Raw genomic sequence first — 26440 nt, 5'->3', positions numbered from 1 at the left:
TTTAGTATCAGTGTATTTTTACTGAAAGCGTATTTCAAAAGATTGACTCTGCTCTGTGGTATTCAAGAAACCTATTTTGGATATTAATTTAAACTCCTTACATTTAGACTGGTCCTAAATTAGAGTGGTCATGGTGGCGCAGCGGTAGAGTTGCTGCCTTACAGCGAATGCAGCGCCGGAGACTCGGGTTCCATCCCGACTACGGGTGCTGTCTGTACGGAGTTTGTACGTTCTCCCCGTGACCTGCGTGGGTTTTCTCCGAGATCTTCGGTTTCCTCCCACACTCCAAAGACGTGCAGGTTTGCAGGTTAATTGGCTGGGCAAATGTAAAAATTGTCCCTAGTGGGTGTAGGATAGTGTTAATGTGCGGGGATCGCTGGTCGGCGCAGATGCGGTGGGCCGAAAGGGCCTGTTTCCGCGCTGTATCTCTAAATCTAAACTAAATTCTTAAATCTTGTACAGATATCTCAGAGGAATACTTTCAACAGCCCCTGAACAGATTGTATTTTGTTAGGTATTTTGAGGTTGTAGCATGCTCAGTGCCAGGGGGAAAAAAACTGGGGAGGCACGTCTTACCCAACAGAAGGACATGTCTAATCAATCAGTCGTAGACCATTGTAAATGTTGGCTGCAGCTTCTTTCATGATACAAAGAGTACTTTCTAATCCTTTCAGGTTAGCTGTATTCTCAGGATTTTCTATCCAAATTCACCCAGTTATGATTTTAATTTGCCAGCACAAGCTGTACACATCCCCTGTTGTCTCATTGGTCACGTCAGAACCCACAAAGGTGGAGTGGAAGCAAGTTGTCCTCAGTGCACAAGACAAGACAAGACAAGGTGATGCGATCCAAGAGGGGCGGCACATTAGCGCAGCGGTAGAGTTGCTGCCTCATGGCGCCAGCTTCCATCCCGACTATGGCTGCTGTCTGTACGGAGTTTGTACCTTCTCCCCGTGACCTGCATGGGTTTTCTCCGGGTGCTCCGGGTTCCTCCCACACTCCAAAGACGTGCAGGATTGTCAGTAAAGATTATAAATTGTCCCGAGTGTGTAGGGTAGTGCTAGTATGCGGGGATCGCTGGCCGGCATGGACTTGGTGGGCCGAAGGGACTGTTTCCGCGCTGTATCTCTAAACTAAACATGGCAATTATATTAATAAACCAAATGCTGCCAGGTGCTCATCTCAAATCTCTGCTTCCTATCACAAAGCCAATTCCACAGCTTCATCCCCGTTTTATTTACACAACTGTCAGTACAAAACATGAACAACAGTTATTCTTCAAAGTTTAATTTAGTTAATTGTTGCATGTACTGAGGTACAGTGAACAGCCTTTTGTTGCGTGCTAACCAGTCAGTGGAAAGACAATACATGATTACAACTGAGCATTCCCCAGCGCACAAATCCCATTTGCCTCTGGTCTAATTTAATAATAATAATAACAACTTTATTTGTGTATGGCACTTTTCATACAAATGAATGCAACCCAACGTGCTTTTCACAAGAACACATGTCTAACTTGGAAATGTTCCCAATGTTGGGGGGAGTCCAGAACCAGGGGCCACAGTCTAAGAATAAAGGGGAGGCCATCTAAAACTGAGGTGAGGAAAAAAAAAAAATTCACCCAGAGAGTTGTGAATTTGTGGAATTCTCAGCCACAGAAAGCAGTGGAGGCCAATTCACTGGATGAATTTAAAAGAGAGTTAGATCGAGCTCTAGGGGCTAGTGGAATCAAGGGATATGGGGAGAAGGCAGGCATGGGTTACTGATTGCGGATGATCAGCCGTGATCACATTGAATGGCGGTGCTGGCTCGAAGGGCCAAATGGCCTCCTCCTGCACCTATTTTCTATGTTTCTATGTTTAAACAAAAATACAATTTGAAACAGTAAGGACATAGACAGTTAATAACATAAAAAGCACAGATTTATAAAAAATAAAAAATTGTGAGTGTAAAAGGACAAAAAACAAAAACGCTGAGGTCAAATACAGAGCCCACACACTATATGAGCACACAAGCTGAGATAAACAAGAGAATAAAGGTAATCTTTACAATGTCATCAGAAGTAAAGTCAATTTAGTTGAGAGATACAGCGCAGAAACAGGCCCTTCGGCCCACCGGGTCCGTGCCAACCGGCGATCCCCACACACTAACACTATCCTACACCCACTAGGGACAATTTTTACATTTACCAAGCCAATTAACCTACAAACCTGCACGTCTTTGGAGTGTGGGAGGAAACCGAAGATCTCGGAGAAAACCCACCCAGGTCCCGGGGAGAACGTACAAACTCCGTACAGACGGCGCCCGTAGTTGGGATGGAACCCGGGTCTCCGGCGCTGCATTCGCTGTAAGGCAGCAACTCTACCGCTGCGCCACCGTGCCGCCCAAAAGTTTAAAGCTTGATTGAAAAGATAGGTTTTTAGCTGCCGTTTAAAAATGCCAACTGAGTCAGTGTCTCCCATAGCCCTGGGTAGGGTATTCCACAGCCTGGGGTCTAATTAAGAAAGGCAGCTTCACCAATGTTTTTATTGCTGTGGTGTTGAGTGGCTAACAGGCCAGCATCAGCAGACCTGAGCACTCCAGTAGGGGCAGACGGAAGGAGGGACTCCGCAAAATATGCTGCCATTTGGGGCTTTATAGACAAGAAGGAGGACTTTATAGTCTATCCTGGATCTCACAGAGAGCCAATGAAGGGAGTGTAATACTGGGGTGATAGGTTCCCTTTTCTTGGTATTTGTTAAAAGCCGGGTGCGGCATTTTGAATGAGCTGCAACGTGTTGGTGGATTTTGAAGGCAGACGGGTAAATAAGGCATTACAGTAATCAAGTCTTAATATAAGAAAATAACTGTAGATGCTGGATCAAATCGAAGGTATTTATTCACAAAATGCTGGAGTAACTCAGCAGGTCAGGCAGCATCTCAGGAGAGAAGGAATGGGTGACGTTTCGGGTCGAGACCCTTCTTCAGAATCAAGTCTGCTCGATATGAAAGCATGTATGAGGATCAGGAGAGCAAGCAAACGGGGTTGGACCTGCAGGTGGAAAATAATCTCTTAAGGATGCATGGAATAGCACAGCACTGGGACATTGGGTGTGATGCCTGACATGAAGTCGTTAAACTCATTTTATCTGCTTAAAGAAACATTGAAAATAGGTGCAGGAGGCCGCCATTTGGCCGTTCGAGCCAGCACAGCCATTCATTGTGATCATGGCCGATCATCCACAATCAGTAACCTGCTGTGCTTGTAACCTGTAATGTGCTAGATAACCTGTAATGCCTGCTGTACATGCATGTTTACTTTCAGTGACTGGTGTACAAGAACACCCAGGTCTCGCTGCACTTCCCCCTTACCTAATCTGACACCATTGAGATAATAATCTGCCTCCTTGTTCTTGCTGCCAAAGTGGATAACCTCACATTTTTCTACATTATATTGCATCTGCCCACTCACTCAACCTGTCCAAGTCACACTGCAACCTACTAACATCCGCCTCGCAGTTCACACTGCCACCCAGCTTTGTGTCACCCGCAAAATTGCGAGTGTTGCTTCTAATTCCATCATCCAAATCATTAATATATATTGTAAATAGTTGTGGCCCCAACACCGAGCCTTGCGGCACTCCACTCGCCACTGCCTGCCATTCTGAAAAGGACCCGTATACTCCTACTCTTTGCTTCCTGTCTGTCAGCCAATTTTCTATCCAAGTCAATACCATGTGCTCTAATTTTGCTCACCAATCTCCCGTGTGGGACCTTATCAAAGCCTTTCTGAAAGACTAGATACACTACATCCACTGGCTCCCCTTCATCCATTTTACTTGTCACATCCTCAAAAAATTCCAGAAGATTAGTCAAGCAGGATTTCCCTTTCATAAATCCATGCTGACTTGGACTTATCCTTTTACTGCTATCCAAATGCACCATTATTATCTCTTTAATAATTGACTCCAGCATCTTTCCCACCACCGATGTCAGGCTAACTGGTCTGTAATTCCCCGTTTTCTCTCTCGCTCCTTTCTTGAAAAGTGGGATAACATTAGCTATCCTCCAATCCACAGGAACTGATCCTGAATCTATTGAACATTGGAAAATGATCACCAATGCGTCCACTATTTCTAGAGCCACCTCCCTAAATACCCTGGGATGCAGACCATCAGGCCCTGGGGATTTATCAGCCTTCAGTCCCATTAGTCTACCTAATACTATTTCTCGCCTAATGAAAATTTCTTTCAGTTCCTCTACCCCCCTAGATCCTCTGTCCTCCAGTACATCTGGGAGATTGTTTGTGTCTTCCTTAGTAAAGACAGATCCGAAGTACCTGTTCAACTCTTCTGCCATTTCCTTGTTACCCATAATAATTTCACCCGTGTCTGCCTTCAAGGGACCCACATTTGACTTTGCTATTCTTTTTCTCTTAACATATCTAAAGAAGCTTTTACTGTCTTTCTTTATATTCATGGCCAGATTCCCCTCGTTCTTCATCTTTTCAGCCTGTATTGCCCGATTTGTTACCTTCTGTTGTCCTTTGAAAGTTTCCCAATCCTCTGGCTTCCGGCTACTCTTTGCTGTGTTATACATCTTTACTTTTAGTTTTATTCCATCCCTAACTTCCCTTGTCAGCCACGGTTGCCTCCTACTCCCCTTAGACTCTTTCTTCCAGCGCTGTGAGGCAGCAACTCTCCCGCTGCGCCACCATGCCAACTGTAACCAATTTAGTAAAACATTGTGCAGCGGCCACTGCCCATGTCCGTAAGTCAACACTTTCTATGGTGAGCGGGAGAGAATTTGCTGGAAAACCAACTGTGCGAAAGCAGCCTCATTAATTGAGATCTTTGCTGTGGATTAAGCTTGTGTCCTTTCAGAGCCTGCCAACAGATTGCGTGACCTTGCTTGCCGTACAGTGCTGCCAGCTTTCCACAAGCTCAACTGCGATGAACACAACACAATAACGTACTGTCTCCGCCTCAGCCCAAACACTCCAACTATTTCATAAAAGGAAACAACAGTGGCGCAGCGGTAGAGTTGCCGCCTTACAGCGAATGCAGCGCCGGAGACCCGGGTTCCATCCCGACTACGGGTGCTGTCTGTACGGAGTTGGTACGTTCTCCCTGTGACCTGCGTGGGTTTTCTCTGAGATCTTTGGTCTCCTCCCACACTCCAAAGACGTACAGGTTTGTAGGTTAATTGGCTTGGTAAATGTAAAAATTGTCCCTGGTGTGTGTTTGTCAGATGGTGTTAATGTGCGGGGATCACTGGTCGGCGCGGACCCGGTGGGTCGAAAGGGCCCGTTCCACACTGTGTCTCTAAACTAAACTATAGCATAAAGGACAATGAACCAATTGCCTAACCACAGAGTAACGCTCAATAAAAGTTTAATTACATATATCAAATCTAACACCCAGGCAATGGAGTCAAGAGTGTTTTATTGTCGTGTGTCCCAGATTGAACAATGACATCCTTACTTGCTGTTACACAACACAATATGTAAACACAGTGCACTGGAAACAATATAATAAACAAGAAAAAAAAGCTCAGTGTCAAAATTAATGGATTAAATGTGTTTACATTTTATATGCAAAGCCACATCTAAAATGTACAATTTATGTATTAACTGAAAGCAAGTGAGCATCAATCTCAAAACACAGAGGCTGGAAGCAACAACTTTAACTATACCTGTGCATTTTAAGGATTGTTGCACATGTGATAACACATGGAGAACATCTCTGTCCACAATTTGTAATAAAAAGGAACTGCAGATGCTGGATTTTACCAACGACAGGCACAAAATTCTACAGTGACTCAGCGGGTCTGGTGACATCTCTGGAGAAAATGGATAGGTGACGTTTCGTGTCAGGACCCTTCTTCTGGTCTCTTCCTTCTTCCCTTCACCTGTTCTCCAGAGATGCTGCCTGATGCACTGAGTTACTCCAGCATTCTGTGTCTGTCTGGTAGGATTGGCAGATGCTGGCTTAAACCAAAGACACAAAAAGCTGGAGTAACTCAGCAGGACAGGCAGCATCACGGGAGAGAAGGAATGGGTGACATTTCGGGCCGAGACCCCTCTTCAGACTGGGTTTCGAACCAAAACGTTATCCATTCCTCTCCAAGGATGCTCCCTGACCCGCTGAGTTACTCCAGCTATTTATGTCTATCTTTGGTTTAAACCAGCATCTGCCATTCCTACCTACACATTCTATCAGGTAGAAACCAGCATCTGCTGTTCCTTTTCTTTACAAATTGTGTACAGAATCTCGGCGGAGAGCATACCAGGGTTGCCAACTTCCTCACTCCCAAATATGGGACAAGGTGACGTCACCGCCCCACTCCCCACGTAACCTCACCCAGCCAGCGGCCACGTGCTCCTGCTCCACCAACAGCGGGAGGCCGGTTGCTACACAACCTCTGTTAGGCGGCACCCAGGCCTACACTGTCCGGTGTAGGAAAAAAACTGCAGATGCTGGTTAAAATCGAAGGTAGACACACAATGCTGGAGTAACTCAGCGGGACAGGCAGCATCTCCGGATACAAGGAATGGGTGACTTTTCGGGTCGAGACCTTTCTTCAGACTCGACTCTTCAAGGTCTCGACCTAAAACGTCATCCATTCCTTCTCTAACGAGATGCTGCATGACCCGTTGAGTTACTCCAGCATTGTGTGTCTACCTACACTGTCCGGGACTGCTGCGGCCCCTGGGCTAGGGGTGCCAACTATCTCAGTCCAAAATATGGGACAAGGTGACGTCACCGCCCCGCACCCCACGTGACCTCACCCAGCCAGCGGCCACGTGCTCCCGCTCCACCAATGGTGGCCACCCCGGGCCGAGAGGCGGGTTGCTACACAACTTCCGTTAGGCGAACAATAGATAATAGGTGCAGGAAGAGGTCATTCAGCCCTTCGAGCCAGCACCACCATTCATTGTGATCATGGCTCGGTCCCGCTCCCCGAACACACACCGTTAGCCTACAGTGTCCGGGCCTACACTGTCCGGGCCTACAGCGGCCCCCGGGCCTACAGCATCTGAGCCTACAGCGGCCCCCGGGCCTAATACGGGGCAAGGGCGGTCCCGTACGGGACAAACCAATTTAGTCCAAAATACGAGATGTCCCAGCTGATATGGGACAGTTGGCAACCCTAGAGAGTTGGCGACCCCATTGGTTCTGGTTCGCATGACAAATAAACACTTTCAACTCAACTAATTGCCCAGCGCCATATTGAAAGTGCGCCACATGCAACCTCAACAGTACACACAATTTATTTCAAGAGTTCGAGAACACAAAAACAGTGATGTAATGCTGAGGCTCTATAAGGCCACATTTAGAATATTGAGAGCAATTGTGGGCACCATATCTGTGGAATGATGTGCTGGCTCTGGAGAGGGTCTAGAGGAATAATCCCAGGAATGAGTGGTTAATCTACCATGAGCGTTTGTCAGCACTGGGCCTGTACTCACTGGAGTTTAGAAGGATGAGGGGGGACCTCATTGAAACTTACAGAATAATGAAAGGCTTGGATAAAGTGGATGTGGAGAGGATGTTTCCACTACTAGGACAGTCTAGGACCAGAGGTCATAACCTCGGAAAGAAAGGAGTTTCTTTTAGGAAGGAGATGAGGAAGAATTTTTTCAGTCAGAAGGTGGTGAATCTGTGGAATTCTTTGCTATAAAAGGCTGAGGACACCAAGTCAGTGGATATGTTTAAGACAGAGATAGATAGATTCTTGATTAGTATGGGTGTCAGAGGTTATGGTGAGAAGGCAGAAGAATGGGGTTAGGAGGGAGAGATAGATCAGCCGTGATTGAATGGTGGAGTTGACTTAATAACTGGATTCAGCTCCTATCACTTATGATCTTTGACACAAAACATCTCATCCCAATTTGAGGAACAGCCGCCCATGTACTGTACTGGTCAACATGTCTAACTCTTGCAAGGAATGAAAAATGGTGTTCCCATTTACTTTCCTTTCTCAGGATACTGCTGAGATTGACTTAAGCGTTTCCCCACATCACCACACTGACTTCCAGTTTTGTTTTTAAACCCAGTTCCTTCACGTAACGGAAGATAGTTAAGAAAGAGACAAACTTTTAATCACTGATTCCCTTTCGAAGCAAAAAATTCTTGTCAGTCACGCTCAGCAAAAAGACGCTGACAACTGCAATTTGCTTCCAATTGTTTGAATTTAGATTTACGTTTCCATGTAAGATTTTGAGTGTATTTTCTTTAGAGAAAGTTAGATGGGAACGGCACATGCTGATCAAATTTTATACGGCGTGTGAGCGTTTACAGTTTCCTTTATCTATGTGATGTTAAGCGTTAAAAAACGCAGGACACCGACCATAAACCGGCCCATTCAGATCAACGAAGGACACAGTTCCCCTAATCTCCCGGTTGCTAAATACTTTAACCCTCCACCTATTTCCACATTGACCTTTCTGGCCTGGGCCTCCTCCATTGTCAGAGGCCAAACACAAATTGGAGGAACAGCATCTCATTTCAATTGGGCAGCTCACAATCCAGTTGTATGACATTTGAGTTCTCTAACTTCAAGTAACCCTTGCTTCCCTTCTCTCTCCATCCCAGGTCTCCAACCAATCTGACTGCCCCCCTGATTAAATGTTATCCATTTGCTTTGTTGTCACCTTCTCCCAGCTCGCAATGATGTACATGTTCCTTGGTCTCCAAATTTGAGGAAGGACATTCTTGCTATTGAGGGCGTGCAGCGTAGGTTTATTAGGTTAATTCCCGGAATGGCAGGACTGTCATATGTTAGAAACATAGAAAATAGGTGCAGGAGTAGGCCATTCGGCCCTTCGAGCCTGCACCGCCATTCAATATGATCATGGCTGATCATCCAACTCGGTATCCCGTACCTGCCTTCTCTCCATACCGCCTGATCCCTTTAGCCACAAGGGCCACATCTAACTCCCTCTTAAATATAGCCAATGAACTGGCCTCAACTACCTTCTGTGGCAGAGAATTCCACAGATTCACCATTCTCTGTGTGAAAAAAACCTTTCTCATCTCGGTCCTAAAAGACTTCCCCCTTATCCTTAAACTGTGACCCCTTGTTCTGGACTTCCCCAACATCGGGAACAATCTTCCTGCATCTAGCCTGTCCAACCCCTTAAGAATTTTGTAAGTTTCTATAAGATCCCCCCTCAATCTTCTAAATTCCAGCGAGTACAAGCCGAGTCTATCCAGTCTTTCTTCATATGAAAGTCCTGCCATCCCAAGAATCAATCTGGTGAACCTTCTCTTTACTCCCTCTATGGCAAGAATGTCTTTCCTCAGATTAGGAGACCAAAACTGTACGCAATACTCCAGGTGTGGTCTCACCAATGCCCTGTACAACTGCAGCAGAACCTCCCTGCTCCTATACTCAAATCCCCTCGCTATGAATGCCAACATACCATTCGCTTTCTTCACTGCCTGCTGCACCTACATGCCTACTTTCAATGACTGGTGTACCACGACACCCAGGTCTCGTTGCATTTCCCCTTTTCCTAATCCGCCACCATTCAGATGTTATTATTCTATTATTCAGATAATAGTCTGCTTTCCTGTTCTTGCCACCAGGATGTTGAAAGACTGGAGCCACTAGGCTGGTATACACTGGAATTTAGAAGGATGAGAGGGGATCTTATTGAAACATATAAGATTATTAAGGGGTTGAGAGAAGGAATGGGTGACGTTTCAGCTCGAGACCCCTATTCCTTGTCATATGTCATATGTTGAAAGACTGTCCCCATGTCATATTTTGAAAGACTGGAGCGACTAGGCTTGTATACACTGGAATGTAGAAGGATGAGAGGAGATCTTATCGAAACGTATAAGAATATTAAGGGGTTGGACACGTTAGAGGCAGGAAACATGTTCCCAATGTTGGGGGAGTCCAGAACTAGGGGCCACAGTATAAGAATAAGGGGTAGGCCATTTAGAACGGAGATGAGGAAAAACTTTTTCAGTCAGAGAGTTGTAAATCTGTGGAATTCTCTGCCTCAGAAGGCAGTGGAGGCCAAGTCTCTGAATGCATTCAAGAGAGAGCTAGATAGAGCTCTTAAGGATAGCGGAGTCAGGGGGTATGGGGAGAAGGCAGGAACGGGGTACTGATAGTGGATGATCAGCCATTTATTTCACAAAATGCTGGAGTAACTCAGCAGGTCGGGCAGCATCTCAGGAGAGAAGGAATGGGTGACGTTTCGGGTCGAGACCCTTCTTCAGACGATGATCAGCCATGATCACATTGAATGGCGGTGCTGGCTCGAAGGGCCTCCTCCTGCACCTATTGTCTATTATCTGCATCTCTTTTGATAACTCTTACCCCTCCATATCTCTCTGTGTCTCCCTCTCCCCGACTCTCAGTCTGAAGAAGGGTCTCGACCCAAAACTACCCGTCCCTTCTCTCCAGAGCTGCTGCCTGTCCCGCTGAGTTACTGTAGCTTGTTGTGTCTGTCTACAGTAAATGTATATGGTGTTTAATGCAGGTTTTTAAAGCGCAGCTTAAAAATCTCGTTAATTCGTGGAAGTAAGATTCTCTGCCATCGGCTGTAGGTTGTTATTTATAGGCACGCTGTAAAAGGCACACTTTTAAGCAGGAAAGAAAACAAGGTTGGTAATGTTTACGTCTACTTATTATTCCCAGATGGGAGCTGCCTGGCGAAACTCGCTTTGAAATTTTTAAAAAACAAGAAAATAGGTGAAAGCACAAATGTTTGTGAACGTAAACAACGTTTCAAGGGACTCACCAAATCCGCAGGCGAAGTATAGCATCCAGAGAAAGTTGATGCGCTCCATGGTGCAGGAATAGGGGGGAAGCCAGGGTCGCCTAAAGCCCACCGACACGGCGACCACCCGCCGGGCAGCCCAGCTCCCTGGACACGCTGCAACAAGCCAGCTACACAAACTCCACCAGCTCACAACCACAGCACTCAACTAACCAAGCGCTGCAACTCACAACCACAGCACTCAACTAACTAACTAACCCGCACCAAGTTTCATCAGCCACACAGCCAACTGCTTCAATGTTGTTGCAAAACAAACTAGGCTAATATGCTTTATCTTCCTCTCTTGTTTGCACTCTCCGTTCGTTCTTTCTTGCTTTCTCTCCTCTCCCCCCCCCCCCCCCTTTTCTCTTTCTTGCTCTCTACCCCTCCCCCTCTATTTCCCCTCCTTTACCCTCCCTCCCTCTTTTCCCTCTCTCCCTCTTTTCCCCTCCTTCCCCCCCCCTCCCTCTCTCCCCCTCCCTCTCCCCCCCTCCCTCTCCCCCCCTCCCTCTCCCCCTCCCTCTCTCCCCCTCCCAATTTCCCCCCTCTAACCACACTATCCCTCTATCTGTCCCCCTCTCCTCCGCGCCCAGCAGGCAGGCACCAGTTCACCGCAGGCAGCCACAACCAACTTGCTGAGTGCAGCGTCTTGTACCTTCGCTCTTGTTCCCACAGCATGAGCCAGCTCTGGTGAAGCACATGACCTTTCATCCCCTCCCCTCGCCTCCAAAGCAAACAGAAAGCCTACAATGTTATGGGTTTAGGTTTCCCAACAAGTGCCAGGGGTTTTGCATCGGGCGACTCAAAAAAGGATCACAACGTTGTGTTTTCTGCTGTGGTATTCAGTCAGTCGCTGTGCATTGAAGTGTATCCCCAGGTTAGCAACCCTCCCGGGTTCTACCTCCCTCCCTCTCTCCCCCCTCAGCCCCCTGCAAGCTTCCAATGAAGATTTCCAAGAACAAAACCTTACCCTTCAACAAGGAACAGTGGGTCTACCGACTGTGTCCTGCTCCTCTGCACTGCTTTAATGCTCACTGTTGCACCAGTTTCAGCAGTTTGGCAGAAAAAATGTTGCCGTTCATTTTGTTTGAAATGCACTTGTGCCACCCCTTTCCTGGCCTCGGGCTGCCGAGGGGAACTTTGTTACCAAATCAAGTCATAAATCAATGATTTCTGCAAGGGTGCGTGGTAGAACGCAGGTCATTTGCCCTCTGTAATATTGCTCCCTTGTAGGGAGTGGATGAGAACGTGTCACCGAGCCAACCAACATGCACTATTCTGCTGTATTTATTTAGTTATCAACTCATGAGTATGTTATCCTGCTTTTATGATAGCTAGCAAAAAATGGTTACTGTATTTACACCGATGAGCCAAAACATTATGCCCACCTGCCTAATATGCTGTTGGTCCTCCGTGTGCAGCCCCATACGCAGCAGGGTGCGATGCACTGTGTATTGTGACACATTCCTCCCGTGACCACCATTAACATTTTCTGTGACTTGTGCCACAGTCAACCTTCTGTCGGCTCGGACCAGACGGGATAGCCTTCGTTGTCCTCGCGCATCGATGAGCCTTGGGCGCCCAACACCCTGTCTGTCGCCGGTTTGTGGTTTGTCCCTCCTCGGACCACTGTCGGTAGGTACTCACCACTGCTGACCGGGAGCACCCCACAAGCCTTGCTGTTTCACAGATGCTCTGACCCAGTCGTCTGGCCATAACAATTTGGCCCTTGACAAAGTCGCTCAGGTCTTTACTCCTGCCCATTTCTCCTGCATCCAACACATCAACTTCAAGAACTGACTGTTCACTTGCTGCCTAATATATCCCACCCCTTGACAGGTGCCATTGGAACAAGATAATCAATGTTATTCACTTTGCCTGTCAGTGGTCATAATGTTTTGGCTCATCGGTGTATATAGGGGATTATGTAAATCATGGTATTTATTCACAAAATGCTGGAGTAACTCAGCGGGTCAGGCAGCATCTCGGGAGAGAAGGAATGGGCGACGTTTCGGGTCGAGACCCTTCTTCAGACGGGTAAAATCATGGTGGGAGATTGATGGTTTAAATGCTGATTCAGCAGTTGGTTGATGTTTGACAGCTTTGCATTCCAAAGTATGCATCAAGACTGTTAATGCATCAACTTGGTTAACCTTCAGAGAATTGTGTGATCAGACCACTGAAGTGAGCAAGCTTATCTTTTTGTTTAAACTGTAGAAACTAAGAATTGCGGATGTGGGTTTATACCAAAGACAGACACAAAGTACAAAGTGCTGGATTAACTCAGCAGGACAGGCAGCATCTCTAGAGAAGAAGGATAGGTGATGTTTTGGGTTGAAATGTACATTCTGAAGAAAGGTCCCGACCAGAAATGTCAGGTATCCTTTTCCTCCAGAGATGCTGCCTGACCCGCTGAGTTACTCCAGCACTTTGTGTCTATCCTTGGTATAAACCAGCATCTGTAGTTCTTTGTTTCTATGGTTTTGGCTTACTCCACTACAAAATCTCCTCAAGATATGCCTACTTTGAAGAAGTTCTCTTCGTCTTTCCAACCTAGCGGTCGGAAGAAGGGTCCCAACCCGAAACATCACCTCTCCTTTTCCGATAGAGATGCTGCCTGACCCGCTGAGTTACTCCAGCATTTTGTGTCCATCTTTCTCTTTTTGTTTTGTTGCTGTTGAAAAGGTTGGGTGGCATGGAGTGTGGGCATGGAGCTGGTAAAGCTGCTGCCTCACAGCACCAGAGACTCAGGTTTGATCCTGACCTCGGGTGCTGTCTGTGTGGAATCTGCACGTTCTCTCTGTGACCACGGGGGCTTTCTCCAGGTGTTCCAGTTTCCTCCCACATCCAAAGACATGCGAGTTTGTCGGTGAATTGGCCTTTAAGTTGTCCCTGGTGTGTCAGGAGTGAATGCAAAAGTGGGATAATATAGAACGAATGTGAATGGGTGATCGATGGTCGTCGTGGATTGGGCGTGCCAAAGGGCCTGTTTCCACCTTGTATCTAAAAGCAAGAAGGAAATGCTGAACCTTGATGAAGACTGATTGGCTCTATACAGAGTGTGTGGTAAATTGTCAATACCACAAGGTGGCACGGTGGCACAGCGGTAGAGTTGCTGCCTCACAGCTCCAGAGGCCCAGGTTCCATCCTGACCACGGGTGCTGTCAGTACGGAGCTTGTACGTTCTCCCCGTGACCCGCATGGGTTTTCTCCGGGTGCTCAGGTTTACTCCCGCACTCCAAAGATGTACAGGTTTGTATGTTAATTGGCTTCGGTAAAATTGTCCCCAGTGTGTGTAGGATAGTGTTAATGTGCAGGGATCGCTGATCGGCGTGGAATCAGTGGGCCGAAGGGCCTGTTTCCGAGCTGTATCTCTAAACTAAACTAAAATTAAGCCATCTGGAAGGACTGGATACAAAATGGTTGTCTGCAAAAACAGAGGAACCAAGCAGAGGATCAATTATTAGGTTTGAAGGGCACTGATGCACTGGATTCCCTTTGCTGTGAAGTACTACAGTTTTCGAGAGTAACCAGGACAGAGAATAAAAGAAAAAATAATGGGAGCCTGTCAGAAAGTGACTGCAATGATCACATGGGCTTTTAATCTACACACCAACCGCCAAAATGACAGGCAAAGAGGCCGCGATGACGAATTCATGGTGTTTTAGGGATTTACAAGAAGAATATGTTCTGGAGCCAAAGGGAGAACAGGGAGAGTTTTTGTTCCCGACATTATTTATTGAGATGGGATTAATTAATGAAGCAATCATAGTTTGTTTAAATTTTACATTCAGTTTCAGGGAAATAGGGCTTTGAAAACTATCACTCAAAACTTAAATGAAGGCAACTGTAATGTCAAAAAATCAGCGTGAAGTGGCAAATTTAGGTGAGAATTAAAACTGAGGTGAGAAGAAACTTTTTCACCCAGAGTTGTGAATTTGTGGAACTCTCTGCCACAGAGGGCAGTGGAGGCCAATTCACTGGATGAATTTAAAAAGAGAATTAGACAGAGCTCTAGGGGCTAGTTGAATCAAGGGATATGGGGAGAAGGCAGGCACGGGTTACTGATTGTAGATGATCAGCCATGATCACAATGAATGGCAGTGGTGGCTCGAAGGGCCAAATGGCCTCCTGCACCTATTTTCTATGTTTCTACGTTTCTATGTAAATTAGATTAAATTAGATCATTTAGTGAAGGTGCAGCGGAAGACATTTAGGGAATCTTTCAGAATGGATACAATCCTTGAGAATGAAAAATTTCAAAGGGAGGACCCACTTTCCGTGATTAACAATAAAATTAGGCATTAAAAATTATAAAATATTGCAGGAAACATGTTCCCAATGTTGGGGGAGTTCAGAACAAGGGGCCACAGTTTAAGAATAAGGGGTAGGCCATTTAGAACGGAGATGAGGAAAAACTTTTTCAGTCAGAGAGTTGTGAATCTGTGGAATTCTCTGCCTCAGAAGGCAGTGGAGGCCAATTCGCTGAATGCATTCAAGAGAGAGCTAGATAGAGCTCTTAAGGATAGCGGAGTCAGGGGGTATGGGGAGAAGGCAGGAACGGGGTACTGATTGAGAATGATCAGCCATGATCACATTGAATGGTGGTGCTGGCTCGAAGGGCCGAATGGCCTCCTCCTGCACCTATTGCCTATTGTCTATTGTCTATTCCTTTTCTCCAGAGTTGCTGTCTGACCCGCTGAGTTTTTTGTGTCTATCTTCGGTTTAAACTTGCATCTGCAGTTCCTTCCTACACATGAGTTAAAAAAAAGTCTATACCAAGCACAAATCAGTCAGGCGACGTTTCGGGTCGAGACCCTTCTTCGATGTATGTATGTACACACACGTGCACACATACATACACATTAAGAACAAATAAACAATAATAGTGCAATGATAACAATGATAGTCTTGTTAGTTAATAATATTGTCGTTCCGGGTTTATTTGAGGTTGTAGTGTTAATAGCCTAATGGATGCAGCAGTTCCTGACCAAAGATGTTACAGTTTTCAGGTGTTTCAAGAGGACCGGGAAATAAGTAACAACTCTGAAGTGTCTGAAAATCAAGAATTGGTCAGGAGGGAGGAACTTGGGAAAAGTGCAACCACTGAGGCAGTGGTACTCAGAAAATTGGCCGAGCTATGGACCGACTAGGTGGTGCAGCGGTAGAGTTGCTGCCTCACAGCGCCAGAGACCCGGGTTCCATCCTGATTACTGTCTGCACGGAGTTTGCACCTTCTCCCCGTGACTGAGTGGGTTTTCTCCGGGTGCTCCGGTTTCCTCCCACACTCCAAAGATGTGTGGGTTTGTAGGTTAACAGGCTTCTTTAAATTGTCCCAAGAGTGTGGGATAGAACGAGTTTTGTACGGGGTGATTGTTCGCCAACGTGGACTCAGTGGGCCGAAGGGCCTGTTTCCATGCTGTGTCTCTAAACCAAACAAGTCTCCATGTGTCGATGGACATGGGTTCTGAAAAAAACAGTGGATAGCAGGAGAGTTGATGCTTTGGTTTTAATTTAATTTAATCAAATAAGAACCGAAGTTCTTATTTGAAGGGAAGATTCATAAGATTGGAATCTGCACAAGTAACTCCATTATTTGATAGAGTAGGAGACGGAAAGCAGGAAACTACAGGCTAGTTAAATTAATATGTCAGTGGAAAAAACATCAGCAGCTGCATTGAATATGGTACAGGAGGGTGTACTGGATATTAGTTCAAGACAACTTGACAAAGCAGCATGCTTTTGTGGACAATATGCAGCAGGGGGTGAGATACTGCAGTGGATAGAAGTTCAACTGTCTGATAGGAAATGGAAAAGAGACATAAATGGGCATTCTTGGGAATATTCAGTCAATGGAGGGATGTGCACAGTATTGTGGGCAATTTTGGGCACCATATCTGAGGAAGGATGTGCTGGCTCTGGAGGTTTACAACAATGATCCCAGGAATGAGTGGGTTAACATATGATGAGTGTTTGTCAGCACTGGGCCTGTACTCACTGGAGTTTAGAAGAATGAGGGGGGACCTCATTGAAACTTACAGAATAGTGAGCGGCCTGGATAGAGTGGGTGTGGAGAGGATGTTTCCACTAGTGGGAGAGTCTAGGACCAGAGGTCATAACCTCAGAATTGAAGGATGGTCCTTTAGGAAGGAGATGAGGTGTAATCTCTTTAGTCAGAGGGTGGAGAATCTGTGGAATTATTTGCCACAGAGGGCTGTGGAGGCCAAGTCAATGGATATTTTTAAGGCAGAGAGAGATAGATTCTTGATTGGTGCGGGTGTCAGGGGTTGCGGGGAGAAGGCAGGAGAATGGGGTTAGGAGGGAGAGATAGATCAGCCATGATTGAATGGCGGAGTAGACGGTGGGCCGAACGGCCTAATTCTGCTCCTATCACTTATAACCTTATGTACCAGGTTCAGGCAGAGGAGATTAGTTTACCTAGACATCATGTTCGGCACAGATATTATGGGCTGAAGGTCTGTTGCTGTGCTGTACTGTTCGACCTTGCACATGTTCTTAGTGTCATATAATGGGTACATTTGCCACAGAGAATGGTGCTAGAACCATAATGTTTTGCAATTTATACACACACCGGGGATAATCTACACCCATACCAAGTCAATTAACCTACAAACCTTTGGAGTGTGGGAGGAAACCGAAGATCTCGGAGAAAACCCACGCAGCTCACGGGGAGAACGTACAAACTCCGTACAGACAGCACCCGTAGTCGGGATCAATCCCGGGTCTCCGGCGTTGCAAGCGCTGTAAGGCAGCAACTCTACCGCTGCACCACCATGGCAGCCCATGGTTGGTGGTCAAATTTGCTGACGACTCAAAGATAGTTTGGAAAGTGAATTGTGAAGGAGATCAGGGAGGATGGAAAGGGATGTGGATGGGTTAAAGTGAGTGGGAAAACATCTGGCACATGGATATTGTAGGAAAATGTGAAATTATCCATCTTGGCCACAAAAAAACAGGAATTAGATCTTAAATGGCGAGAGATTACAGGGCTCTGAGATGCAGAGGGATTTGGTGTAATGTGCCTGCTACACAAATGCCAATTACATAAGTGCAGCATGTAATTAAGAAATCTAACAAAACATGATCAGAATGGAGATAGCCACAAAGTGCTGGAGTACTTCAGCGGGTCAGGCAGCATCTCTGGAGAAAATGAATAGTTGACATTTCAGGTCAGAATCCTTCTTCGGACTGAAAGTAAAGGTGGGAGGGTGGGGCAAAATAAACTTTACTGCACATCCAGGCCCTCAACAAATGGTTCCTCGCCAACCCGCTCTACTAAGGATCAAAGCGCCCAGCCGCAGACTGGTCCCTCCACCGTAGGGTTGCCAACTGTCCCGTATTAGCCGGGTCATCCCGAATTTTGGGCTAAATTGGTTTGTCCCGTATAGGACCGCCCTTGTCTCGTATTAGACCCAGAGGGTGCTGTAGGCCCGGACGCTGTAAGCCCGGACGCTGTAGGTCCGGACAGTGTAGGTCCAGACAGTGTAGGTCTGGATGCTTTAGGCCCGGACGCAGTAGGTCCAGACAGTTTTGGTACGGACGTGTCGGTCCGGACAATGTAGATCCAGACATTGTTGGTCCGGACAGTGTAGGTCCGGACAGTTTAGGTCCGGACAGTGTAGGCCCGGACAGTGTAGGTCCGGACAGTGTAGGTCCGGACAGTTTAGGTCCGGGCAGTGTAGGTCCAGACAGTGTAGCAGCGGACAGTGTAGGTCCGGACAGTGTAGGTCTGGACAGTGTAGCAGCGGACAGTGTAGGTCCGGACAGTGTAGGTCCAGACAGTGTAGCAGCGGACAGTGTAGGTCCAGACAGTGTAGCAGCGGACAGTGTCGGTCCGGACAGTGTAGGTCCAGACAGTGTAGCAGCGGACAGTGTAGGCCCGAAGGCCCGGGCGGCGCCTAACGGAGGTTGCGTAGCAACCCGCCTCCCGGCCCGGGCGGCCGCCATCGGTGGAGCGGGAGCACGCGGCCGCTGGCTGGGTGAGGTCACGTGGGGCGTGAGGGGTGACGTCACCTTGTCCCGTATTTGGGAGTGCGATAGTTGGCAACCCTACTCCACCGACACTCCTCGAATTGACCGCCTGCAGGCCCGGGGCTCCACCGCAGGACCGCGCCACCTGCCCAAATACCACAAGGCCGGGACCCGCGACGCCATTGCTGTCAGGAGAAGCAACACCAACAACACCACCTCCCCAGAACTACGGACACTTCCTCAGCTAATGGAGGGACCTGTCTGTATAGGTGGTACTTCAGGGCGGCTGCTTGTTCTTTTCATTTAGGATGAGGCATCAGGAAAAACTTGCCCCTTTTGCATCCTCTGCTGGATATGACTGTGGCTGGTCTTCAGATGAGGAGAGGCCAAGGCTTGGGTTCTGATGCCCCCTTCTGTTCAAGAAGTTTGTCAGGCCAAGATTCACCCATAACAATAGACCTCTTCAGCAGACAATTGCCATTGCCCATGCGACTACACCTCAATTGGAGTCAACATCGACAGAACAGAGATGAGAAAATACATTTGAGAGACAACTTATCTTAAAACATAAGTTGGGAGAGAGGGAAACAAGAGATATAGACAGTGATGTAGAGAGATATATCCTTCCTACACAACCCTCGAGGTCTGTGTCAAAGATAAATTGCAACGCTTCAAGAAGTTAGCAAGGGATAGGGTGCGTTAAAATGCTGCCAGTCCTCTTCATGTGTGATAATAATTCTGTGCTTTAAAGGTTCAAACTGAGCTGGTGTACCTGGCACTTATTGCAGTCTACTTTAGTCAGATTCTGCTCTTTGTTGCCAAAGGACGGATGGCAATGGTAAAACAATACAATGAGGTGGAAAGAGTAACAGGACATTTGCTTCTGTGATGGGGTGGGATTGGGCTATTTACTCTGCTGGGTCTTTCAGAGTGCATGATGTATATTTGTTATAAGACCATTCGGAAGAAGGAAAAGTCTCAAAGTGCCTTCTGCAACAAACAACACATTAAAGGAACATTCTGTACACAAGGAACAGATGAATCTTCATTCATTGAGCAATCTCCTAGATTGCCCCCAGTGATCACTGTATTTGGCGCTCTTAAATAAAGTCTTGATTATCTTGCCCGATCTTTGTGTTTTGTTTTAAAGTTTTCTTTAATATCTTTAGTTTGGAGATACAGCGCAACAACAGGTCCTTTCGGCCCACCGGGTCCGCGCCGACCAGCGATCCCCGCACATTAGCACTATCTTATACCCACTAGGGATCATTTTTACATTTACCAAGCCAATTAACCTACAAACCTGTACGTCTTTGGAGTGTGGGAGGAAACCGAAGATCTGGGAGAAAACTCACGCAGGTCACGGGGAGAACGTACAAACTCCTTACGGACAGCACCCGTAGTCAGGATGGAACCCGGGTCATCGGCGCTGCATTCGTTGTAAGGCAGCAACTCTACTGCTGCACCACTGTATTACTATGCAGTACTACTAATAGATAGTTTGAACACCTGGAAAGAGGCAGGTTTCAGGATAGTGCTGCCAAAATGCCTACCATTCTCTCAGCGACAATTTTCCGTGAGATTGCACATCTTCCAGTGCAGATGTTAATGCAATTGCAAACGGTTCCTCAAGATGGAGCCATTGCATTGGCCATGATCTCCCACAGATAGGTGAATCACCAGCATGCATCAGTTACTCACCCTTGACTCAATTTGTTTCCAACACTCCGAGAAAAAGTGTCGATAACCATTGAGGTCCCAATCCCAGAGATAAGTTTACCAGTTCAGTTTAGTTTAGTTTAGTTTATTATTACGTGTACCGAGGTACAGTGAAAAGCTTTCGGTTGCATGCTAACCAGTCAGTTGAAAAATCTCTGCATGATTCCAATCACTGTGTACAGAAATAATGTTCAGTGCAAGATAAGGTCCAGTAAAGTAAGCTTAAAGATAGTCTGAGGGTCACCAATAGGGGTGCCAACATTCTCACTTGCAAATAAGGGACCAAAGGTGACGTCACTGCCCCGTGCCCCACGTGACCTCACCCAGCCAGCGGCCACGTGCTCCTGTTCCACCAATGGCGGCCGCCCAGGCCGGGGAATGGGTTGCCGCGTAACTTCCATTAGGCAGCGCTCAGGCCTCTGGGCCTACACTGTCCGGGCCTACAGTGTCCGGGCCTACAGCGGCCCCAAGGCCTGCAGTGTCTGGGCCTACAGTGTCCGGGCCTACAGCGGCCCCAAGGTCTGCAGTGTCCGGGCCTACAGCGGCCCCCGGGCCTACAGTGTCCGGGCCTACAGCGGCCCCCGGGCCTACAGTGTCCGGGCCTACAGCGGCCCCAAGGCCTGCAGTGTCTGGGCCTACAGCGGCCCCCAGGTCTACAGTGTCCAGGGCTACAGTGTCTGGGGCTAAAGCGCCCCCTGGGCCTAATACGGGACAAGGGCGGTCCCGTATGGGAAAAAAACAATATAGTCCAATATATGGGATGTGGGGAAGTATTTTAATATGAGAGGGGACCTCATTGAAACTAATCAGATAGCGAAAGGCCTGGATAGAGTGGATGTGGAGAGGATGTTTCCACAAATGGGCGAATCTAGAATCAGAGGGAACAGCCTCGGAATAATAGGATGTGTAGGAAAAAAACTGCAGATGCTGGTTTAAATCAAAGGTAGACACAAAATGCTGGATTAATTCAGCAGGTCAGGCAGCATCTCGGGAGAGAAGGAATGGGTGACGATTTGGGTCGAGAACCTTCTTCAGACTGATGTCAGGGGAGGGGGCAGGACAAATATAGGATGTAGTCGGAGACAGGAAGACTGGTGGGAGAACTGGGAAGAGGGAGGGGAAAAAGAGGGACAGAGGAACTATCTGAAGTCAGAGAAGTCAATGTTCATACTGCTGGGATGCAAGCTGCACAAGCGAAATATGAGGTGCTGTTCCTCCAATTTGTGCTGGGCCTCACTCTGACAATGGAGGAGGCCCAGGACAGAAAGGTCAGACTGGGAGTGTGAGGAGGAGTTGAAGTGCTGAGCCACCGGGAGATCAGGTTGGTTAGACAATAGACAATAGACAATAGAGAATAGGTGCAGGAGTAGGCCATTCAGCCCTTCGAGCCAGCACCGCCATTCAATGCGATCATGGCTGATCACTCTCAATCAGTACCCCGTTCCTGCCTTCTCCCCATACCCCCTCACTCCGCTATCCGTTAAGGCGGACTGAGCAAAGATGTTGAGCGAAACGATCGTCGAGCCTGCGTTTGGTCTCGTCGATGTAGAGCTGACATCTGGAACAGCGGATACAATAGTTGAGGTTGGATGAGGTGCAGGTGAACCTCTGCCTCAGCTGGAAAGACTGTTTGGGTCCTTGGATGGGGTCGAGGGGGGAGGTAAAGGGACAGGTGTTGCATCTCCTGCGGTTGCAGGGGAAAGTGCCCGGGGATGGGGTGGTTTGGGTGGGAAGGGACGAGTGGACCAGGGAGTTACGGAGGAAACGGTCTCTGCGGAAAGCAGAAAGGGGAGGAGATGGGAAGATGTGGCCAGTAGTGGGATCCCATTGGAGGTGACATCAGTCTGAAGAAAGGATCTCGACCCAAAACGTCACCCATTCTTTCTCTCCCGAGATGCTGCCTGACTCGCTGAGTTACTCCAGCATTTTGTGTCTACCTTCGGAACAATAGGATGTACCTTTAGAACGATGATGATGAGGAATTTATTTAGTCGAGGGAGAGGGGAGGGGGGGTTGAATCTGTGGAATTCATTGCCTCAGACGGCTGTGGAGGCCGTCTGAGTAGTTTTAAAGCGGAGATTGACTAATTATTGATTAGTAAGGGTGTCAAAGGTTACGGGGAGAGGCAGGGGAATGGGAAAAACAGATCAGCCGTGATTAAATCATGGAGTAGGATCGATGGGCCAAATGGCCTAATTCCGCTCATATAACTAACGAATATTAATTATATTAAATTAAATAAAGAGCTCTATTAATTGTTCTCAAGCAGCTGTTTTTTCACTGAAGATAGATAATGTGAAATGTAAGAAAATAACTGCAGATGCTGGTACAAATCGAAGGTATTTATTTCACAAAATGCTGGAGTAACTCAGCAGGTCAGGCAGCATCTCAGGAGAGAAGGAATGGGTGACGTTTCGGGTCGAGACCCTTTTCAATAGATAATGTGTAGAAGGGTCCTGGCCCGAAACATCACCAATCTTTTTTCTCCAGAGATGCACCTTGACACAGTCACTGCAGCATTTTGTGTCCATCTTTGGTACAAACCAGCATCTGCAGTTCCTTGTTTCTATGCTCCGGAAACCTCTCCGTTTTCTCCAGGCATGCTGCCTGACCCGCTGCGATACTCCAACACTTGGTGTCTTGTTTTCCAGCTGTTTGGTGGGAATGACGGTACTTACAGCTGGTCTGACCTGATCTGACGGCCTCCAAAAGCGAACTTTCCCCCTCAGGTGAGGGGCCAATCTCTGGAACCTTCCAAGCCAAGACGATGCCTCTCATCGTCCATCCCAAGGGGGAGAGCAGCCGATCCCGCAGTAATCCCAAAGCAGCCAATCCCACATTCGGTAGTAAGGAAGGCAGATGCATGTATCTCAAGAGGGCTAGAGCACAAAAACGGATGTAATGTTGAAGCTCCATAAGGTGCTGGTCAGGCCGCACTTGGAGTATTGTGGGCAATTTTGGGCCCCATATTTGAGGGAGGATGTACTGGCTCTGGAGAGGGTGCAGAGGAGGTTTACAACAATGATCCCAGGAATGAGTGGGTTAAACTATGTTGAGCACTGGGCCTGGAGTTTGGAAGGATGAGGGGGGAACTCATTGAAATGGCCGCAGGCTGGGTAAAGGTCGCGTGACGTCACCTGTTGCCGGGTAAACTAGAGGCGCCCCCCCCATGCTCTCACTGACGGGAGCAGAGCAGGAGGGGGGGCGCGTGACGTCACCTGTAGCCGGATAAACTAGAGCCGCCCCCCCCCCCCCCCCTGTTCTCACTGACGGGCGCAGAGCAGGTGGGGGGACGTGTGACGTCACCTGTTGCCGGATAAACGAGAGCCGCCCCCCCATGCTCTCACTGACGGGCGCAGAACAGGTGGGTGGGGCGCGTGACGTCACCAGTTACCGGATAAATAAGAGCCGCCCCCCCCCATGCTCTCACTGACGGGCGCAGTGCAGGTGACGTCACCAAGTGAGCTAGATCCCGGCTTCTAGCGCTGACTGACGGGCGGCCTGACCACTCACAGCGCGCAGAGGCGACGTCACCAGTTGCCAGGTGAACCGGACCCCGCCCCCATTCTCTGACCGACCAATCGCGGGGCTCAGGCCGGGGAAAGCGCCTGACGTCACCTCCATCCCCGAACTCTACCTCTGCTACGTCGACGACTGCATTGGTGCTACCTCTTGCACCCATGCAGAACTCACTGACTTCATACACTTCACCTCCAATTTCCATCCTGCCCTTAAATATACCTGGACTATCTCTGACATCTCCCTCCCGTTTCTGGACCTCACCATCTCCATCACAGGAGACAGACTAGTGACCCAGTATCCCTTATTTGGAGGGGCGTCTCTCTCCACCACACCCTGCCCCCCCCCCCCCATGTCCAGCAGCGGAAGGACCCTAGACTGTGGTCCTCCCCCACAGGGCCTTGGCGTTCGCTGCACCGAGCTTCAGAGCGTCCCTCAGCACGTACTCCTGCAGTCTGCAGTGGGCCAGTCGGCAACATTCCTTGACGGACAGCTCGCTCCGCTGGGAGGTCAACAAGGATCGGGCAGACCAAAGAGCGTCTTTCACCGAGTTGATGACCTTCCAGCAGCACTCGATGTCAGTCTCGGAATGCGTCCCTGGGAACAGTCCGTAGAGCACAGAGTCCTCTGTGACGGAGCTGCTCGGAATGAATCGTGACAGGGACCCCTGCAGACCTCTGCAGACTCTCCTGGCAAATCCACACTCTTTGAAGAGGTGGGCCACCGTCTCCTCTCCGTAGCAGCCGTCCCGAAGGCAGCGTGTGCTGGTAGTGAGGTTCCGGCGGTGCAGGAATGATCTGACTGAGAGGGCTCCCCTCACCGCCAGCCAAGCCAGGTCTTGGTGCTTGTTGGTGAGTACTGGCGATGAGGCATTTTGCCAGACAAGCTGGGCTGTCTGTTCTGGGAACCACGCCACAGGATCCATGGAGTCATTCCCCTGCAGTGCCTGCAGGACGTTCCGTGCTGACCACTGCCCGATGGACTTGTGGTCAAAGGTGTTGGTCCGGAAGAACCTGTCCACAAACGACAGATGGTTCGGCAATGTCCAGCTGACTGGCACATTGCGTGGCATCTGCGCCAGGCCCATCCTTCGCAACACTGGGGACAGGTAGAACCTCAGCAGGTAGTGGCATTTGGTGCCCACGTGCCTTGGCTCTATGCTCCGCCTGATGCAGCCACACACGAAGGTGGCCATCAGAATGAGGGCGACGTTGGGCACGCCTTTACCCCCGTTATCTGCCGACTTGTGCATTGTGGCTCGTCGCACCCGGTCCATCGCCGACCCCCAGATGAAGCGGAAGACGGCCCGGGTGATCCCCTTGGCGTGGGAGGGAGGGACGGGCCACACTTGCGCCAAGTACAGCAGCCCCGAGAGCACCTCACACCTGATGACCAGGTTTTTCCCCGTGATGGAGAGGGAGCGCTGCTTCCACAGCTCCAGCTTCTTCCCCACCCTGGCTATCCACTCCAGCCAATTTTTGTTACATGCCCCAGCCTTCCCGAACCAGATCCCCAGCACCTTCAGGAAGTCAGGCTTGATGGTGAAGGGGATGGAAGATCGGTCGGGCCAGTTGCCAAAGGGCATGGCCTCGCTCTTCCTGCGGTTTACCCTGGCCCCCGTGGCCAACTCAAACTGGTCGCAGACGCTGATCAGTCTGCGGACCGACCCTGGATCCGAGCAGAAGACGGCGACATCGTCCATGTACAGGGAGGCCTTGACCTGAGTGCCCCCACTGCCTGGCAATGTCACTCCTCTTATGCTCGCATCCTTCCTGATGGATTCGGCAAAGGGTTCAATGCAACAGACGAACAAGACAGGGGAAAGAGGGAAACCCTGCCTGACTCCAGACCTGACGGGGAAGCTGTCTGATTCCCACCCATTAATTTGGACTGCACTACAGATATCGGAGTAGAGCAGTTGTATCCACTTCCTGATTCCCTCCCCAAAGCCCATTTTGGAGAGCACGTCCCTCATGTACGTGTGCGATATCCTGTCGAAGGCCTTCTCCTGGTCCAAGCTGACCAGGCAGGCATCCACCTGTCTGTCCTGCACGTAGGCAATGGTATCTCTCAGCAGCACCAGGCTGTCTGAGATTTTCCTGCCAGGTACAGCACAGGTTTGGTCCGGGTGGATCACCCGTCCCAGAGCAGACTTGACCCGGTTGGCGATGGCCTTAGACAGGATCTTGTAGTCTACATTCAACAATATGATGGGTCTCCAATTCCTTAAGTCATTCATCTCCCCCTTCTGCTTGTAGATCAGGGTGATGCTGCTCTTCCTCATTGAGTCTGACATGCTGCCGGCTAGAAGTATATCGTTGTACACTTCCAGCAGGTCCGGGCCCACCCAGTCCCACAGAGCCGAGTACAACTCTGCCGGTAAGCCATCGCCTTCGGGAGTTTTACTCGAGTCAAAGGAACGGATGGAGCCAGTCAGCTCTTCCAGGGTCA

The 26440-nt window shown here is 48.6% G+C and overlaps 1 protein-coding gene across 2 annotated transcripts in view; it reads right to left on the bottom strand.

Moving 5' to 3' along the window:
- mertka (c-mer proto-oncogene tyrosine kinase a) overlaps window positions 1–23669 on the bottom strand; it is a 148878-nt gene extending 125209 nt beyond the window's left edge. The window contains exon 1 of one of the 2 annotated variants that reach the window (XM_078398799.1): window positions 23149–23669. In XM_078398799.1, coding sequence (XP_078254925.1) covers window positions 23149–23386 — 238 coding nt within the window. In that variant the 5' untranslated portion in view covers window positions 23387–23669. Of the gene's footprint in view, window positions 1–10741; window positions 11078–23148 lie in introns of those variants that run through there. The other variant, XM_078398800.1, reaches the window with a different exon arrangement.
- Between the last annotated feature and the right edge of the window lie 2771 nt (window positions 23670–26440).

This window comes from Rhinoraja longicauda, chromosome 5, assembly GCF_053455715.1.
Source record: "Rhinoraja longicauda isolate Sanriku21f chromosome 5, sRhiLon1.1, whole genome shotgun sequence".
NCBI lineage: Eukaryota > Metazoa > Chordata > Chondrichthyes > Rajiformes > Arhynchobatidae > Rhinoraja > Rhinoraja longicauda.
Note: the sequence above shows the minus strand (reverse complement) of the source record. Positions and strands in the feature narration are given on the sequence as shown.